The sequence below is a fragment of the Lotus japonicus genome, chromosome 6 (assembly GCF_012489685.1).
Source record: "Lotus japonicus ecotype B-129 chromosome 6, LjGifu_v1.2".
Lineage (NCBI taxonomy): Eukaryota > Viridiplantae > Streptophyta > Magnoliopsida > Fabales > Fabaceae > Lotus > Lotus japonicus.
In genome coordinates, this window is record NC_080046.1 from 49,134,489 (window position 1) to 49,155,366 (window position 20,878).

General features: G+C 34.1%; 2 protein-coding genes and 1 long non-coding RNA gene across 11 annotated transcripts; 2 read left to right on the top strand and 1 right to left on the bottom strand.

Moving 5' to 3' along the window:
- Nucleotides 1–2,353: 2,353 nt before the first annotated feature.
- On the bottom strand, nucleotides 2,354–5,016 carry LOC130724452 (uncharacterized). Of its 9 annotated transcripts, none has more exons than XR_009014512.1 (6): nucleotides 4,785–4,847; nucleotides 4,545–4,681; nucleotides 4,273–4,382; nucleotides 3,908–3,989; nucleotides 3,121–3,174; nucleotides 2,354–2,463 (listed from the first exon to the last, which is right to left on the bottom strand). It is a non-coding gene; the product is annotated as an uncharacterized LOC130724452 (long non-coding RNA). The 9 variants fall into 9 exon arrangements; XR_009014516.1 differs by lacking the exon at nucleotides 4,785–4,847 and adding an exon at nucleotides 4,880–5,016 and having other exon boundaries at nucleotides 2,439–2,587; nucleotides 4,273–4,391; nucleotides 4,613–4,681; XR_009014514.1 differs by lacking the exon at nucleotides 4,785–4,847 and adding an exon at nucleotides 4,880–5,016 and having other exon boundaries at nucleotides 2,439–2,587.
- Nucleotides 5,017–16,750: 11,734 nt separating this feature from the next.
- LOC130725478 (uncharacterized) lies at nucleotides 16,751–18,402 on the top strand. Its single transcript, XM_057576702.1, has 3 exons — nucleotides 16,751–16,879; nucleotides 17,360–17,695; nucleotides 17,950–18,402. The coding sequence occupies exons 1-3, from the start codon at nucleotides 16,751–16,753 to the stop codon at nucleotides 18,400–18,402; spliced, it is 918 nt and encodes a 305-aa protein (XP_057432685.1).
- A 379-nt stretch (nucleotides 18,403–18,781) lies between these two features.
- Nucleotides 18,782–20,676, top strand: LOC130725479 (uncharacterized). The gene is made up of 2 exons (XM_057576704.1): nucleotides 18,782–20,281; nucleotides 20,395–20,676. Exons 1-2 carry the CDS (start codon nucleotides 18,782–18,784, stop codon nucleotides 20,674–20,676), a joined length of 1,782 nt encoding a protein of 593 aa, XP_057432687.1.
- The last annotated feature ends 202 nt before the right edge of the window (nucleotides 20,677–20,878 follow it).

Genomic DNA, 20,878 nt, shown 5'->3' on the forward strand with positions numbered 1-20,878 from the left:
TATATCTATTCTATATACATATGTAAAAAAGACTTGAAAAATATCATTAAACACATAAATAAATAATAAATTTATTTTCTATTAAAAACATTAAATAAAAAATTAAAAACTAAAATAAATACTACATCCACTTTTTTATTCATTATATTAATTATTAATTGTTAAACTTTTCAATTTCTCTTATTTAAAACTTTTCAATTTCTCTTATTTAAAATTAAATATGAAAATTATTTAAATTTTAATTATTCATTACAACTTGAGGTGAATTTTTCAAAATTAAAAATAATTGAAATTGACTACCTTTACATTAATGACAATAATAGATTGTTAATAATATTTGTTAATAATAATAATAAATATTATTAGTTATTAATTTGAGAAATTGAAAAAAAATAACAAAAAAACTGATTAACTATTTTTAACTTATAAAAAAAATACTTATTAACAAATAATGTCAAAAAAATAGTTGAAAATTAAAATAAATGTCTCTATAAGATATTTATTATTACTATATTGAATGTATGTATTATTTGAAAAAGATTCTTTAAATGTGAGTTTTGATCTATTATATAGAAGTAAAAATAACTTGAGGAAGCATAACAGAGAAAAATAATTATACCAAAAGTTGAATAAATTTAAGTTTACTAAATAATATTTTACGATATTAAGATTATAAATTAAAGGAGACTTGAGTTTTTGCATGCATTAAATGCATTAAACCATAAAAGCTCATATACCTTTATATTAAACTAGTATTTTTTACCCGTACGATGCACGGGGATATTCATTTATATTTATTTTGTGTGTTTTTATGATTTTTGCGTTATTTTTTAAAAGATATTTTTATATTAATATATTGTTTTTATATTATAATTTTTAAGATTTTTGGCTTTTTTGTTTGGTCGTGGCATGGTGATGGATTTAATGTGTTTGCGGTGTCTTGTCTCCCTTGTGATGACACACCACACACTTTTAACTTGACTTGTATTACAACCCTTGTCGTTTGTGTGTTGTCTTGGCAATATAGTGGATTGTATTCTCATTCGAGTAAACTATTGACATGTCCTGTTACACATTCCAACTGCTAGATTAATGTTTCTTATAATCATTACTGGAACACCAATTATTAGCGTTAATTGATGATTAGGAAAACTTAAAGAGTTTATTCTATTCAAAAACTCATTAATTTAAGGCTAAAATAGCACGATACTGAAAAAATTAGGGATCTGTGATTTTTTTAAGGAAAGATAGATTAGTAATCTGGACTGTAAGAGTCATCAAAAGACATGGATGTGTGATAAAAAATTCATGAGGGGATGTTGAGGCTAATTCCATTGTCTATCTGTTCACCTACGATTATGTCCTCTATGCTTAATATCTCTATTATAAAAAAAATAGCTCGACATATTGTTTGTGGTAGTTTGTTAGTATAGTTTTTTATATCATTGTTAGTGCCATTGATAATTGTGTATGGTAAAATACGTATTTAAACTTTCATTTTAAAATATTCAATTTCCTCAGTCAAAATTGACAATAGCAAAACATTTAACCAATATTAGTTTACGTTAGAAATATATGCTTTCTAGTCCTTTTACCCGTGCAATGCACGAGGATATTCATTTTTGTTTTTAGTATGATTCTTTTTTAATTTTGTGTTTTTAAAGTTATTTTATAGATTAATATAACTAAATTTATTTTAAATCAAAATTTGAATTTTATTTTACTGAGTGCACACATTAGTGACCTTTTAATGTATAGAGCCTGTAGTTACAGATATAACCTCAAGAAATTGAATATTGTTTTCAAATCTCTTCACCAAAAGCTTTCTTCACTGTAAAAAAAGGGAGATAGGTCATATTCCACTCTAGGAGTTTAACAGACTTAAAGGAATAACACTGATTAAGATGACATTTAACTTACAATTAGAGACCCGCATTTTAATGGAAGAGTTGTTACTCCTTAATTTAATCACGAATAAAAGATAAAAATAAAATAAAATAAAATCATAAGAATGGGTCTCATTGTCTGATATTCTGCACTAAATATTGTACACAAACTTAATTAGCAATTATCAAGTCTTTTAGTAGCTAGTTATTTGGCAGTTTAAAAAGTTCTATAATATAAAAAACAAATAGTGAAAAGGGGTAGGATAGGATACAATGATGATTTACATGCAAATTGGTTATTTGAGGACTTGATTTGCTTCATATGGCCATCATCTGAAGATACTCCAGATGCTAAGTCAGCATGACATCCGTAGGGTACATAATTTTTCTTCTTTTTAGTTTATGTGGCTGGCCAAGGTGTAACTTAAACTGCCTTCTTTTCAGTATCAAGGTAACTTCCTTGCATTTAGTCAAGAGTCATGTTGAGTTTATAGTCATAGGGATGCAAAAAGGAGGAGCAGGCCAGGAATGGGGAAGGAGTCATAGGGATCCAAACCTCACATTTGCTCCCTTGGTACTTAAACACAATAAAACGCCAAAATCAATTTTTTTGTCTTCTAAAAAATAGCATCCCCCTCTCAGATTAATCGAATGATCAAATAACATCAAGCACTCAAATTTCGAAGAGACAAAGTAAGCAGCTGCATTAGAGAAAAGAAATGAGAGAATTTCATAAAATCATACTTAACCTCAGTCAAGTAAATGGAAAATGGAAAAGCAATCCAGGTGGGCATGGGAACAATAGTAAATATTAAAAGAACCCTCAGTCAAGGAATATGCATAAAACCTGCAGAGTAAGGTGTCTAAATGCATCCTTAACCTCAAATTGAGAGGCACTTGGTTGGACTCTTAATGTCCCAAATAATAAATCACCTAATTTACATCACCTATATCCTGTCTCCTTTTTTATAACCCCTACATAACCCAAGAATTAGATCACATACTGAGGTAGCCTAGCTACTTGGTAAAAATAGTCTAATTAACAGTTACTAACAAAGAGATATAATTTATAAAGCTAAAACAAAAAGTGATAACTTTTTTTTCACTGATTTTGCCCGGTTTAGACTTCTGAAAGTACTGCATCGTGCATAGTGAAAGTCATGCACAAATAGGCAACTAAGAATCAAACAACTATGAATAGGGATGAGGTCTATAATTGTATTACAGGGCTTACCTTTCAAAACTGTCACCGTCCTCAAAGCAATTAAACATAGTACCCACTAATTACCTGAAAATATGATAGAATAATTATAAAGAAAAATTGAAAGACGAAAAGAGGCGAAAGAGAAATCAACAAAAGAGAAAGGACTCTGAAAGAAACAAATGAACTACAACATTAAAGAAAGTGCAGCACCAAAAACTAAAGCAAAGAACGAAAGGAAGAGAACAACATTAGAGTCACACATACTCAACAAAATGCAGAAAGCTTTGCATAAAAAGATTAAAAGAATGCTTTAAAGAAATTAGAATGCAAAAAATAAACCAAAGAAGGAACAAAATGTATATCTTGAATCATATAAATATTTTCTCTCCATCCATTATTCTTTATTTCCATTCTTAATCATTTTTACACATGACATAGCATTCCCCTCATATCCACTTCCTCCCATTCCAAGATCTACCTGTTCTCTTTTGAGCACCCAACTCTTGTATCATGACAAACCCTCATACATAAAAAAATTCTGTGTTAAAGAGCAATGTTTGCTTCCAAACATCTGAATCAAGTTTCCAATGACATGGATATGGGATTCTTGTATATTTCATCGAAGTTAACTCCAAGAGCTGCTTCTTGGGCTTGTAAAGTAACCTCCAACATCCAAGTTGCAGGATTATAACCATTCTTAATTTTTGGCACTCCATTAATTCCCTAGACCATGCACATCTTACTTTGATGTAAAAAATGATTGATAATACAGATGGTATTTAGTACTAATTCAGTAATTAGAGATACTGCTGCTGACCTCCAAGTAATTGATCAGATGAGAACACTGCCAGCCTAAAGGCCCCACATATTTTCTCACCTCTATGCTTCAAGAGAAGTATCTGTGATATCACAATATAGAAGCTTAGCCTTGAGATATGAATAAAAATGTTACAATAGCAGCAAAAGAGAAACAAAATTACAGTTGCAAATGTCTAAACGAAAAATTCAAAATGATCCAGTTCACAAAATAGGTATAAAGATGTTATCTTTAACCTGATTTAGTAGAAATAACAACATGCAAGTGCCACATAGAGAAGGAATAAAAAAAACAACTACCCGGCTAGAGAAAGAGCAAAGCAAATAAAAAACAAACAAACAGCAGCAAAAGAGAAATAAACTTACAGTTCAAAATGGCAATCTGATGAATTCTAAAAGTTTCCCCTTCGAACCCCTTTGAAGTTATCCATGCTTAACATCTTCCTTAAGATCCTGCTCTCTGTTAGATTGAAGCCCTGCGTGATCTTTGGATGAAATATAAACTCACCAACCATATAGAAAGAAGCAAAATATAATTTAGGAAGATAAGTAGTGATTGCAGCAATCATATTATAACACAATGAGCAAGAGCGATCATAAAAGCATATTCATATAAGTGTGTAACAAAAATAACTTACACATCCACTCAAATAGCTTGTGGGCATGTATAAGTACAGGTGTTCACCACAATTAGTTTGAATTTTACCATTTAACTTGCTTCCTCCTTCATGCACTCACAGAAATATGCCAAACTTGTTCAAGTTGTGCGCATTACCTAAGGAAAATAGAAGTATTAAATGCAAATAATCTAATGAAACTGAAACAGAACAAACAATGATAAAAATGACATGAGCATGCTATTTCATGGAGAAGATCACCAACAATCCCCTTTGTCAGGACCAAAGAAGGTGAAGAAAACAGGCCAACATTTCCCTGATCACAAACAACAGTGCAGTCCTTGATAGATATATACCTTAGTGCAGGAGCACTTCGCAGTGGCTTGTCGACCTTCATTGCCAATTTTAAGACACCATTCTAATGATAATCAGTGAGATTCGGGTTTATTGCACCTGCAATCAAAGGCTTGTCAGAAACTGTGGAGCATTTGAAAAGGTCAAGCTTCTCTAGCTGTTGACAACCACTTGCAATCTCAATTAGGCAGAAAATAACAGGAAAATAACCAACTGGTTTTGTAGTCCACCTTCTTCCAGCTTGATTTCCTAAAATTAGCAAATTACCTACGTGAACTACTTATATCCTGCCACTGTCAAAGTTTTTCCTGCCCCAAATTAGCATGTCTAGAAAATATGGTTAATAAGCTTCACCTCTTATCCTCAATTATGTTCATAACATATGAAAACAAAAGATTCCCTAACAAACTGATCTTTTTTCCTATCTTTCCACACCAGAATTAGACCACAAAAAATCATTGAATAAAGCAACACTAAGATTATAAAAGATTTTAAAATAAGGTTAGCAGTAGGAATCTCTTACTCTGATTCTTAACTCTCAGGTGTAGTTCCTTAATTGATGTACCAATCAATCCAATGGCTGAAGTCAGAGCACACTGACATCTGCTTCAGGAAGCAAAGTTGTCTGATCATATACTTCATCTGTTTTAGGTTCAGCCTACACAACCAATAACATAGGTAATCAAACTGTGCATAGAAATAGGTATTAGATCATGCATTAATTAGTTTTGTTAACTTGAATGATTATAAAAGAACATTATTAGTTGTGAATCAAAAAAATATTTCAAAAATAAAATATTGCAAGATGAGAGATCTTTACTCTCTGTATGCTTTCTGTGGCCAAATTGAGGCAATTGACTTCTCCATTTAAAACCACAAAACCATGATCCTTCAATTTTGTGGGCATCAAATAATCATTTCAGGGTGTATAAGGAGCAACTTTGGTGATGAATAGATTCCCAATATTACAGTCAACCCCCAAGCCGGCATCACAGATTGACATGAAATTTGATCAAAACTCCAACGTATATTGCCCCTGCAGCGTAGGATGAAGAATAAAAGTTTATATCTAGCATCATTTCCTGCCAACAACTGAACACCATCTATTTGCCATAGTTTAATTGATAATTTTACCATCTAACTGCATTTCCAGATAGTAGAAAGCATAGCCCAAAAAGACTAATACTTACCAATTCATGTAAAAAAACTAATGTCTGGCCCTCTGGCCTAAAAATTGCACGGCCAAGATATCTTGGCTCTGAAATAATTGTAATGTAGTCTTTAGTCTTTCCCAAAATCAGCACTATAGTGAGTGCATGATTCAAGTTTATTTGCCTTGTTTAGTTTATAATGGCCATCATAAAACCTTTATGGATCACATAATCATGTTCTGCACGCTGCAATTGCAGATTCCGTGCAGACATTTCAAAGATCAGCCCCATCAAATCCCACGATAATGCTTAGGAATCCTAGTTTCAAAATTGATAGATTTAGAAAAAGCTTCAAAGGTTCACACACACCAATAAAACAACAAAAAAGAAAAGAAAAGGAAAACCATATTAGTGAACCCAAAATTTGTATCAAACTGAAATAGAAAATGAAAAAAATCCAATCGAAATTAGCAAAAACAAAAGGAGGGAGGTAAATTAAAAGAAAGAAACAGAGAAGAGAAAATGAGGTTACACTCTGTAGAAGAAGAAATAGATGTTCCATCCGCGATTCGTGAGCATTTACTCCTTTTTCGTCCTTGACTCTTTCGTTACGCTCTTCTCTCATCTTCTCCGTCGTCCTATTCTTCTGATTCCAAACCCTACGTCGCATTCACTCTTCACTCTTACTTGTATCCAAGACCAGCGCCGACAATTTCCTCCCTTGGTTCTGCAGCGCGCCGTATCAAGAATGAAAGATTTAGAACCCACGAAAAGGGGTTGAAAGAGAAGCCGGCGAAATAAAATTTAAGGATAAGAAGGTTCTCACCTGATGCGTCGTGAAGGAACGAAATTCTTTGTTTTGCAGAGCGGAGACCTCTTTAGGTGATGCAATGTGCGTACATCAAATCCAAGCTTCGACAAATCCAGCAAACATTGTCTTTTGGTAAATTTTCTACTTTTATTACTTTCTTTCTATGAATATATGTGGTTCCTTGGAATGGGTAGGAAGAAAGAAAGACGCGACCGCTGGCGATTTTACTACGGAGAAGAAACGATGAGGGGGAGTTACAAAAGAAGAGGAAATGAGAAACTGAAACAGTAGAATAAGAAGGAGAGTAGCTGAATCGTTGCCACAAAGTTATCAACGGTTAGGATTGAACCCTAGCAAAATAATATGGGTTTTTACTAAAATATCCATCTAGAAATTTCAATTGTAGTGCAATAGATTATTGAATTCCTAATTTGCCCCCAAAGCTGCACAAACTCTTCCTTTATATATAGTATAGATAGATAGATAGATAGATAGATACATACATACATACATACATACATACATACAAAAATAGAGTTTAATGGTTGTGCACTATCAGTGTAAAGTGTTTCTACACAGACGTCCAATCATTGGATGTCACGTATTCAAAAGCATTTATGTTCTATTTTATTATAATTAAATTTAAAGTTTATTTTCTGATTTGACAACCCATCATTGGATGCATGTGTAAAAAATATTTACACTGACGGTGTATTTTCATTAAATTCAAAAAAATAACAAAAAAAATTCAATAAATTAAAAACTAAAAAATTTGTATTATAAAAAACTATTCAAGTACTTATAGACTTAAAATTGACTTGAGCTTTGCATTTGACAAATATAAAAAATTAAAATTAATAATAAAATATATTTATTAATAAATAATTTAGATAAAATACTTTTAAAATAAAAAAATTTATATCATATATATCTATTCTATATACATATGTAAAAAAGACTTGAAAAATATCATTAAACACATAAATAAATAATAAATTTATTTTCTATTAAAAACATCAAATAAAAAATTGAAAACTAAAAAAAATTGAAAACTAAAATAAATACTACATCCACTTTTTTATTCATTATATTAATTGTTAATTGTTAAACTTTTCAATTTCTCTTATTTAAAATTTTCAATTTCTCTTATTTAAAATTAAATATGAAAATTATTTAAATTTTAATTATTCATTACAACTTGAGGTGATTTTTTCAAAATTAATAATAATTGAAATTGACTACCTTTACATTAATGACAATAATAGATTGTTAATAATAATTATAAATATTATTAGTTATTAATTTGAGAAATTAAAAAAAAAATAAAACTAATTAACTATTTTTAACGTATAAAAAAATACTTATTAACAAATAATGTCGAAAAAAATAGTTGAAAATTAAAAAAAATGTCTCTATAAGATATTTATTATTACTATATTGAATGTATGTATTATTTGAAAAAGATTCTTTAAATGTGAGTTTTGATCTATTATATAGAAGTAAAAATAACTTGAGGAAGCATAACAGAGAAAAATAATTATACCTTTTTTTTAATAAATTTAAGTTTACTAAATAATATTTTACGATATTAAGATTATAAATTATTATAATTTTTAAAGTTAAAATTATTTCATAGTTGATAAAAAAAAATGTTATTATAACTTATATTAAAACCTCATTACTTGATTTCAAATATTTCAAATTCACTTAAGGATTTTTCAAATTATTAAATTGGTTTATAAGGATAAGTTATGATTATAAAATAGAACAACATCTGGGGGCAATATTTTCCCTAATTGAATATCAATGTTTCTAACCGGATATATGATAAATCAGTCCGCAAAAAACAGAGAACTCAAATCAATAGAATATGTTACAACCAAAGTTTTTAAAATTAATTCAATACTAATACAAAAGAAATTTAATTACACTATAATAAATTTTATACTATATTAAAAAAATAGTGTAAAGAAACTTGTGCAACGCACGAGTATAATTTCTAGTGTATTTATATTTTAACAAAATTAAGCTATCCATATGATGTTTGGCAAATTTTGTTACTGTCAGAATTGGGCTGCACCTTATTCACTTTCCTCCTCTTGGCTGAGCTTCGTCTCCTGTCGATACTGGGCCAGTGGGCTGGAACTATAATTATTAGTAAAAATTTATTATTTAATTTAGTTTCTGTAGTTTACGTTAGGAGTTACTTTTCTGTTTTGAAATCTAAATGGAGACTGGAGAGTGTGTAGACCACATAAGTCTATATCACATATACGCCTCTCACTTTCCTCTATTTGGCAAAAGAAAACTACAAAAAAGAGAGAAATAAGTGAGAGGGAAATAGCCATCGGTCCCTCCATCGGGTTCTATCAGACAATAATGAAGAGATGAGTTTAGATGTGGGGCCTATATATAAACTTTTTCCAGGATGTTCGTTCGCACACTTGTGCGTATTATTTGGTTGGAGGGAAATGGAGATAAGGTGAGGAGTTCTTTTTAAATTATTATGTTTGATTCATTTTTTATGAGAATAGAGGACTAGAGGAGGCCCAAACCTTTTAAAAGTCTCATATTTATTAGAGATATGATCAAATAAATGTTTATAAAGGATATAACAACTCTGAACTAAATTAAGTCTCCCTAATTCTAACAGCTAATTTTGTCTCTTCTCCATAAGTAAAGAGAATTGGAGGAGAGATATTTTGTTAGATAAAAATACTTTTCTTTACATTTAATTAAAACTCTTTTAAAAATAAGGGCAACCTGTTTAACCAAATGAACCAAACAAGAAAAATGTTATTTCTCCTCTTTTTAACCAAATATGATAAGAATTAAAACTCCTCTTCTCTATATCAAAATCCCTATCCTCATCTCTGTTGCATCCAAACACACTCGTAAAATTTCCAGTTTTGTCCTATATTAATTGTTTGAGTAAGCAACATAATTATTTATATATTTAGGGGTAAACATGTGTTTAAATATAAAAAGTATTTTTTTCTCATCTATATTTCTATTTAACCAAACAAGGAGAGATGGTATAGACTTTATTCATTCTCTTTTATTTCACCTATTTCTTTTAGGATGGATCAGGAACTGTCTTCAGTCAGCATCAGTCTCTGTGCTAGTAAATGGAAGTCCGTCTGGGGAATTTTGTATGGAAAAGGGATTGAGGCAGGGCGACCCGTTGGCCCCCTTTTTTATTTTTAATTGTTGGAGAGGGCTTGAGTGGACTGATGAGGAGGGCCAATGAATTGAATCAATTTACTGGTTTTAAGGTAGCTGGGGAGGATACTGTTGATGTCTCATTGCTGCAGTTTGCCGACGACACCATCTTCTTTGGAGAAGCATCTTTGAATAATATGTTCGTGGTCAAAAGTATACTGCACTGCTTTGAACTGGTTGCTGGTCTAAAGGTTAATTTTTTTAAAAGTAAAATCGCAGGTATTTGTGTTGAACCCAGTTGGATGAGAAGCGCAATGTCTATGCTTCATTGTCATGAGATGAAGATCCCTTTTGTATATGTGGGTATTCCAGTGGGGGGAAATCCGAGGCGGTTATCTTTCTGGGATCCAGTGTTAGAAAAATTACGCGGTAGGTTGTCGAAGTGGAAACAACGTCATCTATCTTTTGGGGGTAGACTTTGTTTAATAAAATCTGTACTATCCTCTATCCCTCTGTTTTATCTGTCGTTCTTTAGAATGCCTGCTGGAGTTTTAGCTAGGTGTAAAAGTATTCTTCGTCGTTTTTTATGGGGAGAGAATACTAGGGAGGGAAACAAGCTTGCCTGGGTGCGGTGGGACAAAATTTGTAAACCAGTAGGTGAGGGTGGGTTGGGAGTAAAGGATTGGAAGACTTTTAATTGGGCGTTAGTTGCTAAGTGGCGATGGCGGCTGCTAAATGAGGAAAACAGCTTGTGGTGTCGTATTCTAAATGCTAAATATAGGGGAAAAGTAAAACCAAATGACTCGATCTGGTGGAAAGATTTGATGGCGATTTGCGAGGAGAACAATTGGTTCTATGATGCTGTTTGTCGTCGAACTGGTGATGGAAAAAAGTTTTTATTCTGGGAAGAGGATTGGTGGGGTACTGGATTATTGAAAGATAAATTTCAGCGCTTGTTTAATTTGTCAGCTCAAAAGAAGAACTCAGTTTTTGATATGGGTGTTTGGGATGATAATGATTGGATTTGGGTTTTTTCCTGGACTAGACCACTACTTGCCCGAGAACTCGACAAAGTTGAGGAATTGAGAACTCTGCTGAGGAGTTTTTCACCAAAATTAAATCAACAGGATTCATGGTGCTGGCTGAAAGATGGTTCTGGAACTTATAGTGTTAAGTCTGCGTATGATTCGCTACAAGAAAGCCCGGCGTTTGTGGAAGGGAATGTTTTTAATAGAATTTGGAAGACCAAAGCTCCCTCTAACTCAATAGCTGTAGCCTGGAAAATTCTGCTTAATCGGACCCAAACTAAGACTGATCTGGCTCATAGAAGTGTGTTACCTGCTAATTCTGGATTGGAATGTGGTTTCTGTTTGAGTGAGGATGAGAATTGTTCTCATCTCTTTTTTGATTGTATGACTAGTTGGATTGTGTGGACGAAGGTTTGCAACTGGCTTGGTGTTCGAACTGTTCTACAGAAAGATCCTAAGGCATGCTTTATTCAATTCTGTGAGGTATTGGATGCAGGTATGCGTTTTCCTAAATCGATGGGGATGATCTGGATTGCTACTGTTTGTGCAATTTGGTATCAAAGGAATAACTCTGTTTTTAAAGGAGAGACAGTGGAGGTGGATAGGATTTTTGAGTCCATTCAGTTCAGAACATGGCTTTGGCTAAAAGCAAAGGTTAGGGGTTTCTCAGTGTCTCACTACGAATGGATCTCAAATCCTACGTATTGTCTCAGTATGGTAGGAGAGTGATTTTCTTGGCTGGTGGCACCTTGACAATTTGAGCTGTGACAGATCAAAGAATAGGACAATTCCTTTGGAGTCTCCTTCTTTGATTGGATTGTAAATCCACGGGTTTACTTGGTGATGTTGTGATCCACCAAGACTTTTTTCCTCAACTAGATACTGGAATGTTAAATAAAAGATCATGGCTGTCTCATTTTTTGTTTGCAGGTTCTGTTTTGATAATTGTAGGAGGCTACATTGGCGTTGAGTCTCAATTGGATCCCAGGGCAACTGGATTTTTCTGGTGACATGCTAGCTAATTTTCTCACTTGGTTTTGGTGATTAAAAGAGTAGCAGGCTACCAGAAGTTTTAAACATATCTGTTGGAGTATTTCTTGAAGGGTTCTTTGAGACTTCAATGTGGGAACTGAAATGGTTGCTAGGCTTGGCAGTTGGGTTTGGGGTGGGTTATTAGAATTCTTTGTAAGCTTCCTTGAAAATATCTTCTTGGCTTTTCAAAATTGGTACTCTTTTTCCTTGTTAGGTTTTCTCAAGGGGGTTTTCTCCTAGCAAGGTTTTAATGAGGCTTGTTTTGTTAAGTCTATTTTCTTGGAAGCATTGGGTGGGGTAGCTCTGTCATTCTAGGATCTTTGTTCTGTTCATGTTAGTCCTTAGTCTTTATCTTTTCTCTTTTGTATTGGGTTGGAGTACCCCTTGTACTTCTATTCAATATAATTCTTATTGCCTATAAAAAAAAAATCAAGCAAACCAAAGAATTCACTTTTTTCACTAGTTTCTATCTATCCATTTTCTATCTTTTTACTTTCTCTCACAGCTAATACAATCACATTCTTATTTTTTATTTCATTTTAATCAAATTTTTCTTCATATCTCTTTTCATTTTATATCACATTAATTATTATATGTCTCACTTCTCTTATTTCTATTTCTATATTTTTTAGACGTGAATTGGAAATAGGTTTAAAGAGATAATAATTTTTCCTATAGATCCGTTAGAGGTGGGGTGAAGCTGGTGCGAGAGAATCATCTTTGGAGTTGATTCGTTCACTTTTATTTCTTTTTCATTTAATTAATTTTCACGTAAAATAACTAACGGTTGTGAATAAACACAAACTAATTGTTAACTTAAATGGTAAGAGTTGTGGGTCATATGAGTTGGAAAGAGAGAAATCTTAGAATCAATTCGCAGAAGGTACAATTTATTTTTTTTATGTAAAAAAATATAAATTAAATTTATAATTTTGAGAATGAAAAAATAAAGATATTTTATTTATTAGTTTTTTTTAAATATAAATTTACTAATGCAAAAGACCGCTACTAGCTAGGGCCGGCACAACACTAAATGAGGTTTAAGGCTAACTTTAAAGTGATGCCTTTTTTTGGGGTCTTTTTGACTTAGTATTAATGTTTGGTTTTTTTTGGGTCTTTTCTACTTATAGTAAGAAAAATATTTTTTGAGGCATTTTTTTCATAGTAAAATTTTTGTTTTTGGAGGCCTAAAGCCCTTGTTTGAGTGGTTTTACCCTTGAGGCGGTCATGCTACTAGCAGCCGTTAAAGTTTCATTTTCTAACTCTTACATTGCATTGTACACATTGCAATTAATATAACATAGTATATTAATCTCTTGAGGTCTGGAGATCACATTAATTTGGTAGACCTCTCTAAATAAATGATTCTTCACACACTGATTAGATATCGAACTCTGAATTAAATGTTTAAGAATCAAATTATCTAGTAATTGTGCTGCGTCTTACTCCTCGCCTCCTCGGTATTAGTAAAACATTACTCCCTCTGTTTCTAATCTTTTGTTGTTTTAACTTTTAGCCTAAATTCTAAAACTTTTGTTTTACAAATCCAATGCATTTTTTCTCAATTTTTTCCATGTATACCCTCATTTAATATTATATCTCTCACCTACCACCTCTTATTTTTAACAATCAGAATCATAACAAGTTTCTTAACCAATAAGTGTCACTCTCTCTTCACTTTATCTCAACATTAAGTAAGGATGTTTATGTCAATAAATTTATCAATGATTGCACTTTTAAACAATGTGCATAATCTTAAACAACAAAAGATCAGAAACGAAAGAGTAGAAATTTTTACAATGATACACTAACTGTACATCAACAGTAACACGTGAGAAATTTTCTCAATAGTACAATAATTGCACATGAGACAAGACCTCCAACATGGGCTGGCAACTCTAGGGGACCACCATATGTTTCGCTGCAATAATCTATGTCCAATGATTGTTCTCGTGGAATGTCGACCATACTAAGTAGTCTGTGTGTCTATTTTGATCTCTTTTTTTCCAGTTATATGTTATTTTTACCATTTCACGTCAATTATATTTTATTAACTGCGTGGAAAAACGTTAAAAAAAATTAATTGACAGAGATTAAAGAATGGAAAAAGTAGTATCTATGAGTTTTTACTAAAAATATTTAAAATTGAATAATATAATAATTTTTTTAAATAAAAGGTTACCACACTTTTTACTTTTATTAAGAAAATTAGTCTGAACATATATAGTATAGGCTTATAAGCTATATGTCGATTTTATATTAATAATGTTTCATGTACAATTTGAGACACGTATATATAAAGATTTTTTTTTGACAGAAAAAAGATATATTATTGAAATATAGATACATGTGAAGAAGCACACATGTAGAAAACCAAACAACAACAACCCGATTCTTGAGACCTAGAGTACATGCCTCATTAAAGTCTTATTAAGAAAAATCCCTAAGGGATAAAAGAGTACACACACTCTAGAGCTAGAGCCACAACCAACAAACTTTACACAACCCACCCCAAATACAAATATTTAATAGATGTGGTCGTATGTGAAGTGGTGATAATTAAGAAGAAAAAGATAGAGAAAAAAAGTGTATATGCGTGTTGTTACACTCAGTGGCGGAGCATTTAAGTGACTGGGAGGAGCCTCAGCTCCCCCATTGTCTCCAATTTTTTTTTTGAGTACTAGTAGTAATACTATTATATTATGTGTGTAAAAGGAGTGGGCCAGACATATAAAACAAAAATGTGAAGCTTCTCACATCACAATTCTCACGGTCAAACCAATTTTCTCATATAGATATATTATAATAATGATAAATATTAGAAAGTAAAGTAACTTTGCTTCCAAACTTTCACCCTCTTGTGCAAAACTCCAGGTTTCTAACTCTAACACAACCTTTTTATCTTCATTTTTCTTTTAATCTTTTTCTTGCTCTGACATCAATATTCTTTGGGTGCAGCTCTCAAACTCAAAGCTTTTTTTAACCACATTTTCTTGAATTACTAATGTAATGTTTATACTGCAACTCTTGAAAGGAACCTTATTGGCATGGTGATTGGCATGGTGCAGGTTAAATTTGAGAAGAGATTCTCACCAAATTTCATTATTGATCTCAGGAGATGTTTTTCGGCCAGCTAAGCTAATCCTTGTGGGAACCATATCTTCTGATGCATTTACTGCTAGTTGAGGGGTTTGTTGTAGGTGTGTGTTTAGTAAGATTTCTTTGAACTAGAGCCATTGAAATTTGTTGCATGTAGGTTTAAACACCCTTGTACTGAATTGAATACATTTGAGCTTATAAAAATTAGCTTATGTGTTAAAAAATTTATTTTAGCTCCTCCTAATATTTTGGTCAAGCTCCGCCACTGGTTACACTTATGATATACACGAATTCAGTTCAATTTTATGTATATATATCTCATAAGAGCAGAACTGCTATACATGTATATGTACTATGATGAATTGAGATCATATGTTCCTAAATGATCTCTCATCTCTTGTCTCAATTAATGAAAATATGCCTACAATTAAAAAAATACAATGATAAGAAAGACATTTACAGTTTTACATGAATTGTTATCGCTTGACATGACACAATCTTATTATTATTGGAATATAGATATATACACTATTTAGGAACATGAGATCTTGATTGTCCCACTAAATTAAAAGATGTGCCACACCTTTCAACACTCACACTATTCATCATTTAACTTTGACTTTTCTCGCGAATTTTGCTTTAAAAATATTGCAGGAATTCATTTAATTATATAAATTGTTTTCTAAAAAAATTCGTAGAATATGGTGTTAGAGCATCTGCAACAAAGAAATTTTGTGAGTTTCTTTGTGATATGTCATCTGAAATAAAATTTCTTAATTGTTGCAGAAAATGAAGTTTCTTCACGTGGCAAGCAACTTTGCTCCAAAGTTTCTTTCTAGAGAAACTTTGCTCCAAAGTTACTTTGCTCAAAATTTCTCTTCCAAATTTAATGATTAAAAAATAAATAAAAAACAAGAATTTATTAAAATGAAATATAAATAATAAAAATATAAAAAGGTGAGGTCTATTATGGGGTCCATTTAAGAAACTTTTTAGAGTTGCTGGGTTGGAGTAAAAAGTTAGCATAGTTGATTAAAGTGGTTTAAATAACGTGGCATTACTAAAATTTAAATTAGAAACTCTAATGAGTTTCTTGGATAATGATGGTCTTAGGAAAGTCGCGCGCAGTAAAGAAATGGTGGAAAAATATGTAGGAAAATAACTTTGTAGCTGTTTTTCAACCACCAAAATTTAACCGCTGTGTAAAGTTTTCGGATGTCCATGGTGCCGTTATTGTGACATAGTCTACAAAACGTTGAAGCGATCGAAGTGGCTCAATCTCTTAAACAAGTGATTTTGATTTTGATTATTAGGTAGAGTTTGGTAAATACGTATGAATTAATGGGACGAAATTAGACAAAGGGAGCATCTAATGCAGTTTGACTTTATATGGAATAAAAATTAAAAAAAAAAAGGAGCATTCTCAATCTGGTTGGCAGTAATCTGGTCCATTTGGCTGGTTCGAAATTCCATGCTGTTTCGTGGCGGTAAGGCTAATTCGTCCTATGTTTTGGAAATAATCCAATGGCGATCATGGCAATGGCTCAAGTCTAAGGTGTACATGTGTGGGTTCAATAGCTCATTATTTAAATGGTCTTCCCAACCGTTGCTTCGTCTGCAAGTACCTGCTGGTTCCTGTTATGTGGTGCTGCTGCTCAAGTGCATTACAGTTTCAGTTCTGGTACTGGTGAGCCTACTGTTATTGATTTGTTAGAGGTGGTTTGCACAGGGCCATGTAATATGTTAAGAAAATTAGGCACCAGCCTAAGGCCCCACAAAAAAAAAACAAAATATTTTTAGGCCCCAATTTTTTTTATTAATAGTAACTATTAACAAATTTTAACTGATCAAAATTAATTTTAATCAATATCATAATTAATGTCATTTAAAGTCTCACAAAAAAAAGTAAATCCCTATTAACATATCCCAATTCCCTAACCAACAAGGAACATGTTATAGAACAACCACCTTTAAATAATACTGACAACAGTGTAGAACAACTACCTAGAAATGTTGAGGCATCGAGGGATGGGTGGTCTCTCAAACATTTTTCCTGTTAATTGTGCCGGTCGGGGGAAATCCTGATCTGGAGGTTTATGTCTTCTTTGGAATAAGGATGTTATAATTGAGGTGGAGAGTTCTTCTCTCAATCATATTTTGTTTACTCTTACTCACCCTGATCATTCTTTACCTATGCAGGTTTTAGCAATTTATGGCTTCCCTGATGATCGGAACAAACACCGTACTTGGGGATTGATTAGACATTTTCGGCCGGGTGTTGATATTCCTTGGCTTTGTATCGATGATTTTAATGATATTTTGTCCCCAGCTGATAAGCTTGGTGGTGATTTGCCCGACATGGGCCGCATGCAAGTGGCAACACGAGCATGTAGTGACTGTGACTTACATGATGTTGATTTTACAGGTAAACGACATACATGGAGTAACAATAGACCCAAGCTTGGTACTGTTCAGGAAAGGCTAGATTATGCTCTTGTCAATAGTGCTTGGGAGTCTCTTTGGCCTTCTAATAAGGTGTGTCATCTTCATAAACATTGCTCGGACCATAGCCCGATTCTCCTTATGTGCGCTGACCGTAGAAAGAGGAAGCAATCAAAGAGAGCGTATATGTTCAGATTTGAAGAATTATGGCTTCAAAAGGGGGAATCTTGCAAAGAGGTGATTGCAGAAACTTGGGGTAGATCAACTACAGAGGTTCATGATAGGCTATCAACGTTGAGTGTTTTGCTTGGAAGATGAGGGAAAGAACAATTTGGTGACCTACCAAGGAAAATCTCAGATGGCCAAGCTCTCCTTCAGGAGCTTCAGAGGAAAGATCAAACAAAGGAGGTCCTTATGGCAATTATGTGGCAGAACGAGAGTTGGATTCCCTTCTAGAACAGGAAGATGTTTGGTGGAAACAACGGTCCAGAGCTTCTTGGCTCAAACATGGTGACAGAAATACAAGGTTCTTCCACCAAAAAGCAAATCAGAGGCGAAAGCGGAATTTAATTGAATTTTTGAAAGATGATCGAGGCAGAAAGGTGGAGGAAGATCCTGACATTGCTCGAGTGCTTGGTGATTACTTTGCTGGTTTGTTCACTTCTTCAAATCCAGAGGGGATTGAGGAGACGACAGACCTGGTTGTTGGGAGAGATTCTCAGTCTCACTTAGCAGTGTTGGGAGAGCCGTTTACTAGAGAGGAGGTGGAGGAGGCGCTATTCCAGATGCATCCTACATAGGCGCCTGGTTTGGATGGCTCCCCGACTTTGTTTTACCAGAAGCATTGGGATATTATTGGAGATGAGGTATCTGCTTTTTGCCTCCAGGTTCTTCAGGGGTCAATCCCGCCAGGTATGATTAATCAAACTTTGTTGGTTTTAATTCATAATATTAAGAAACCTGAACATGCGAACCAGTTTCGCCCGATTAGCCTTTGCAATGTGCTTTTCAAGATTATTGCTAAAACTATTGCAAATAGATTGAAAATTATTCTGCCTGATATTATATGTCAAACTCAAAGTGCTTTTGTGCCCAGTAGACTAATTACGGATAATGCGCTGGTCGCTTATGAGTGTTTTCACTTTATGAAGAAGAGAATTTTCTGGCCGTAATGGCATGATGGCTCTGAAACTTGATATGTCCAAAGCATATGACAGAGTCGAGTGGCCTTTTTTGCAGAGTGTTCTTCAGAAGATGGGGTTCCCTCCATCATGGGTATCTCTGATTATGAGTTGTGTTACTACTGTGAGGTTCTCTATTATGCTTAATGGGAACCCCCAACCTAGATTTGTCCCTTTTCGGGGTTTGCGTCAGGGTGACCCCCTTTCGCCTTATCTTTTTATTATGTGTGGGAAAGTGTTCTCAGCTCTGATTGAGAAGAGTATTGCATCTAGAATGTTGCATGGTATTAAAGTGGCAAATAGAGCCTCTGTGATTTCTCACCTTCTTTTTGCAGATGATAGCATTATCTTTGCTAGAGCTAATTCTCAGGAGGCGGAGTGTGTCCTGGACGTCTTGTCCACCTATGAGAAGGCTTCCGGTCAAGTTATTAACCTTGATAAGTCCATGTTCTCAGTTAGCCGCAATGTGCCTCAGAATGGTTTGGATGAGCTAAAACAGCTTTTGAATGTTAAGGCAGTGGAGAGCTTTGATAAATATCTTGGTTTACCAACTATGATAGGTAAGTCTAAGACTCAGATCTTTAATTTTGTTATAGATCGTGTCTGGAAGAAGCTCAAAGGGTGGAAGGAGTCCACGCTTTCCAGAGCTGGTCGTGAGGTTTTGATTAAATCTGTTGTACAAGCGATACCATCTTATGTTATGTCATGTTTTATTTTACCTGACTCTGTTTGTGCAGATATTGAAAGGATGGTGTCCAGGTTTTATTGGGGTGGCGATGTCGAAAAGAGAGGCCTACATTGGGCTAGCTGGCACAAGTTAACGAGATCTAAATTTGATGGTGGCCTTGGTTTTCGTGATTTTAAGTCGTTTAATATTGCCCTTGTGGCTAAGAATTGGTGGAGAATTTTTTCTCATCCGGAAACTTTACTTGCTCCGGAAATTTATATTTTTAAGGGAGTTTATTTCCCGCATGGTGATTTATTGGGTGCAAAACTTGGCTACCGCCCAAGCTATGCATGGTCCAGTATTATTAAGTCCAATTGGATTTTCCATGAAGGGGGCCTTTGGAGAATTGGAGATGGTAGCAAGGTTGATATCCTTCATGATAAATGGTTACCAAATGGGGCTCCTGTTATTTGTAGGCAGGATTTAATGGCTGAACTTGGGGTGTCTAAGGTCACTCATTTGATTGACCATGCGTCCAACTCATGGAAGCATGACCTGGTGGATTTTATTTTCCACCCAGCTACTGTTTCCATTATTTTACAAATTCCTTTGCCTTTGCATGGTGGTATTGATACTCTTATGTGGCCTGAAACTGTGGATGGCAATTATTGTTCCAAATCTGGATATGTTTTTGTTCGCAGGAAGGTTCTTGGTGCTTGCTCTTCAACATCTTCTCAGTCTTCGCTTTCTGCACCCTTGTGGAAGAAGTTTTGGCGTATCGATGCTCAGCCCCGTTGCAAGGAGGTGGCGTGGCGTGGCGTGTGGTCTCTGGTTTGCTGCCTGTCCGTGCTTCCCTTCGCCGGAGAGGCCTTGATGTTGACCCTTTGTGCGCCAGTGATGAGGAGACGGTATTTCATTTGTTTGTATCTTGTCCTGTTGCACAGAGCTTCTGGTTTGGTTCTCCTTTATCCCTTCGGTTGAACAGGTTTGGAAACATGGAGGAATTTTTGGCTGATTTTCTCCCTGCGGCAGATGATGATGCTCTCACGGTTTGGCAGGCAGGTGTGTATGCTCTTTGGGAGGCGCGTAACCGTGTTGTTTTCCAGGGTGGTGAGGTGCCTGTCCCGGTTGCTGTTGTGGTACAACGCTGTTGTATGCTAGCTGCTGCTCCCGTCGTGGACGCAGCCGTGGTGCCCAGACCAAGCCCGACGCTACCATCTTCTTAGGTAAGGCCGACGCACGGAATTTACAAGCTAAATTTCGATGCAGCGGTGGCATCCACGGGGCTAGTGGGTTTTGGTTTGGTTGTGAGGGATAGGCATGGTGAGGTGCTTGCTTCTGCAGCACAACACCTCCTTCATGCTTCTTCGCCAATCATGGGGGAGGCAATGGCTCTTAGGTGGTCCATGCAGCTTGCTGTTCAGATGG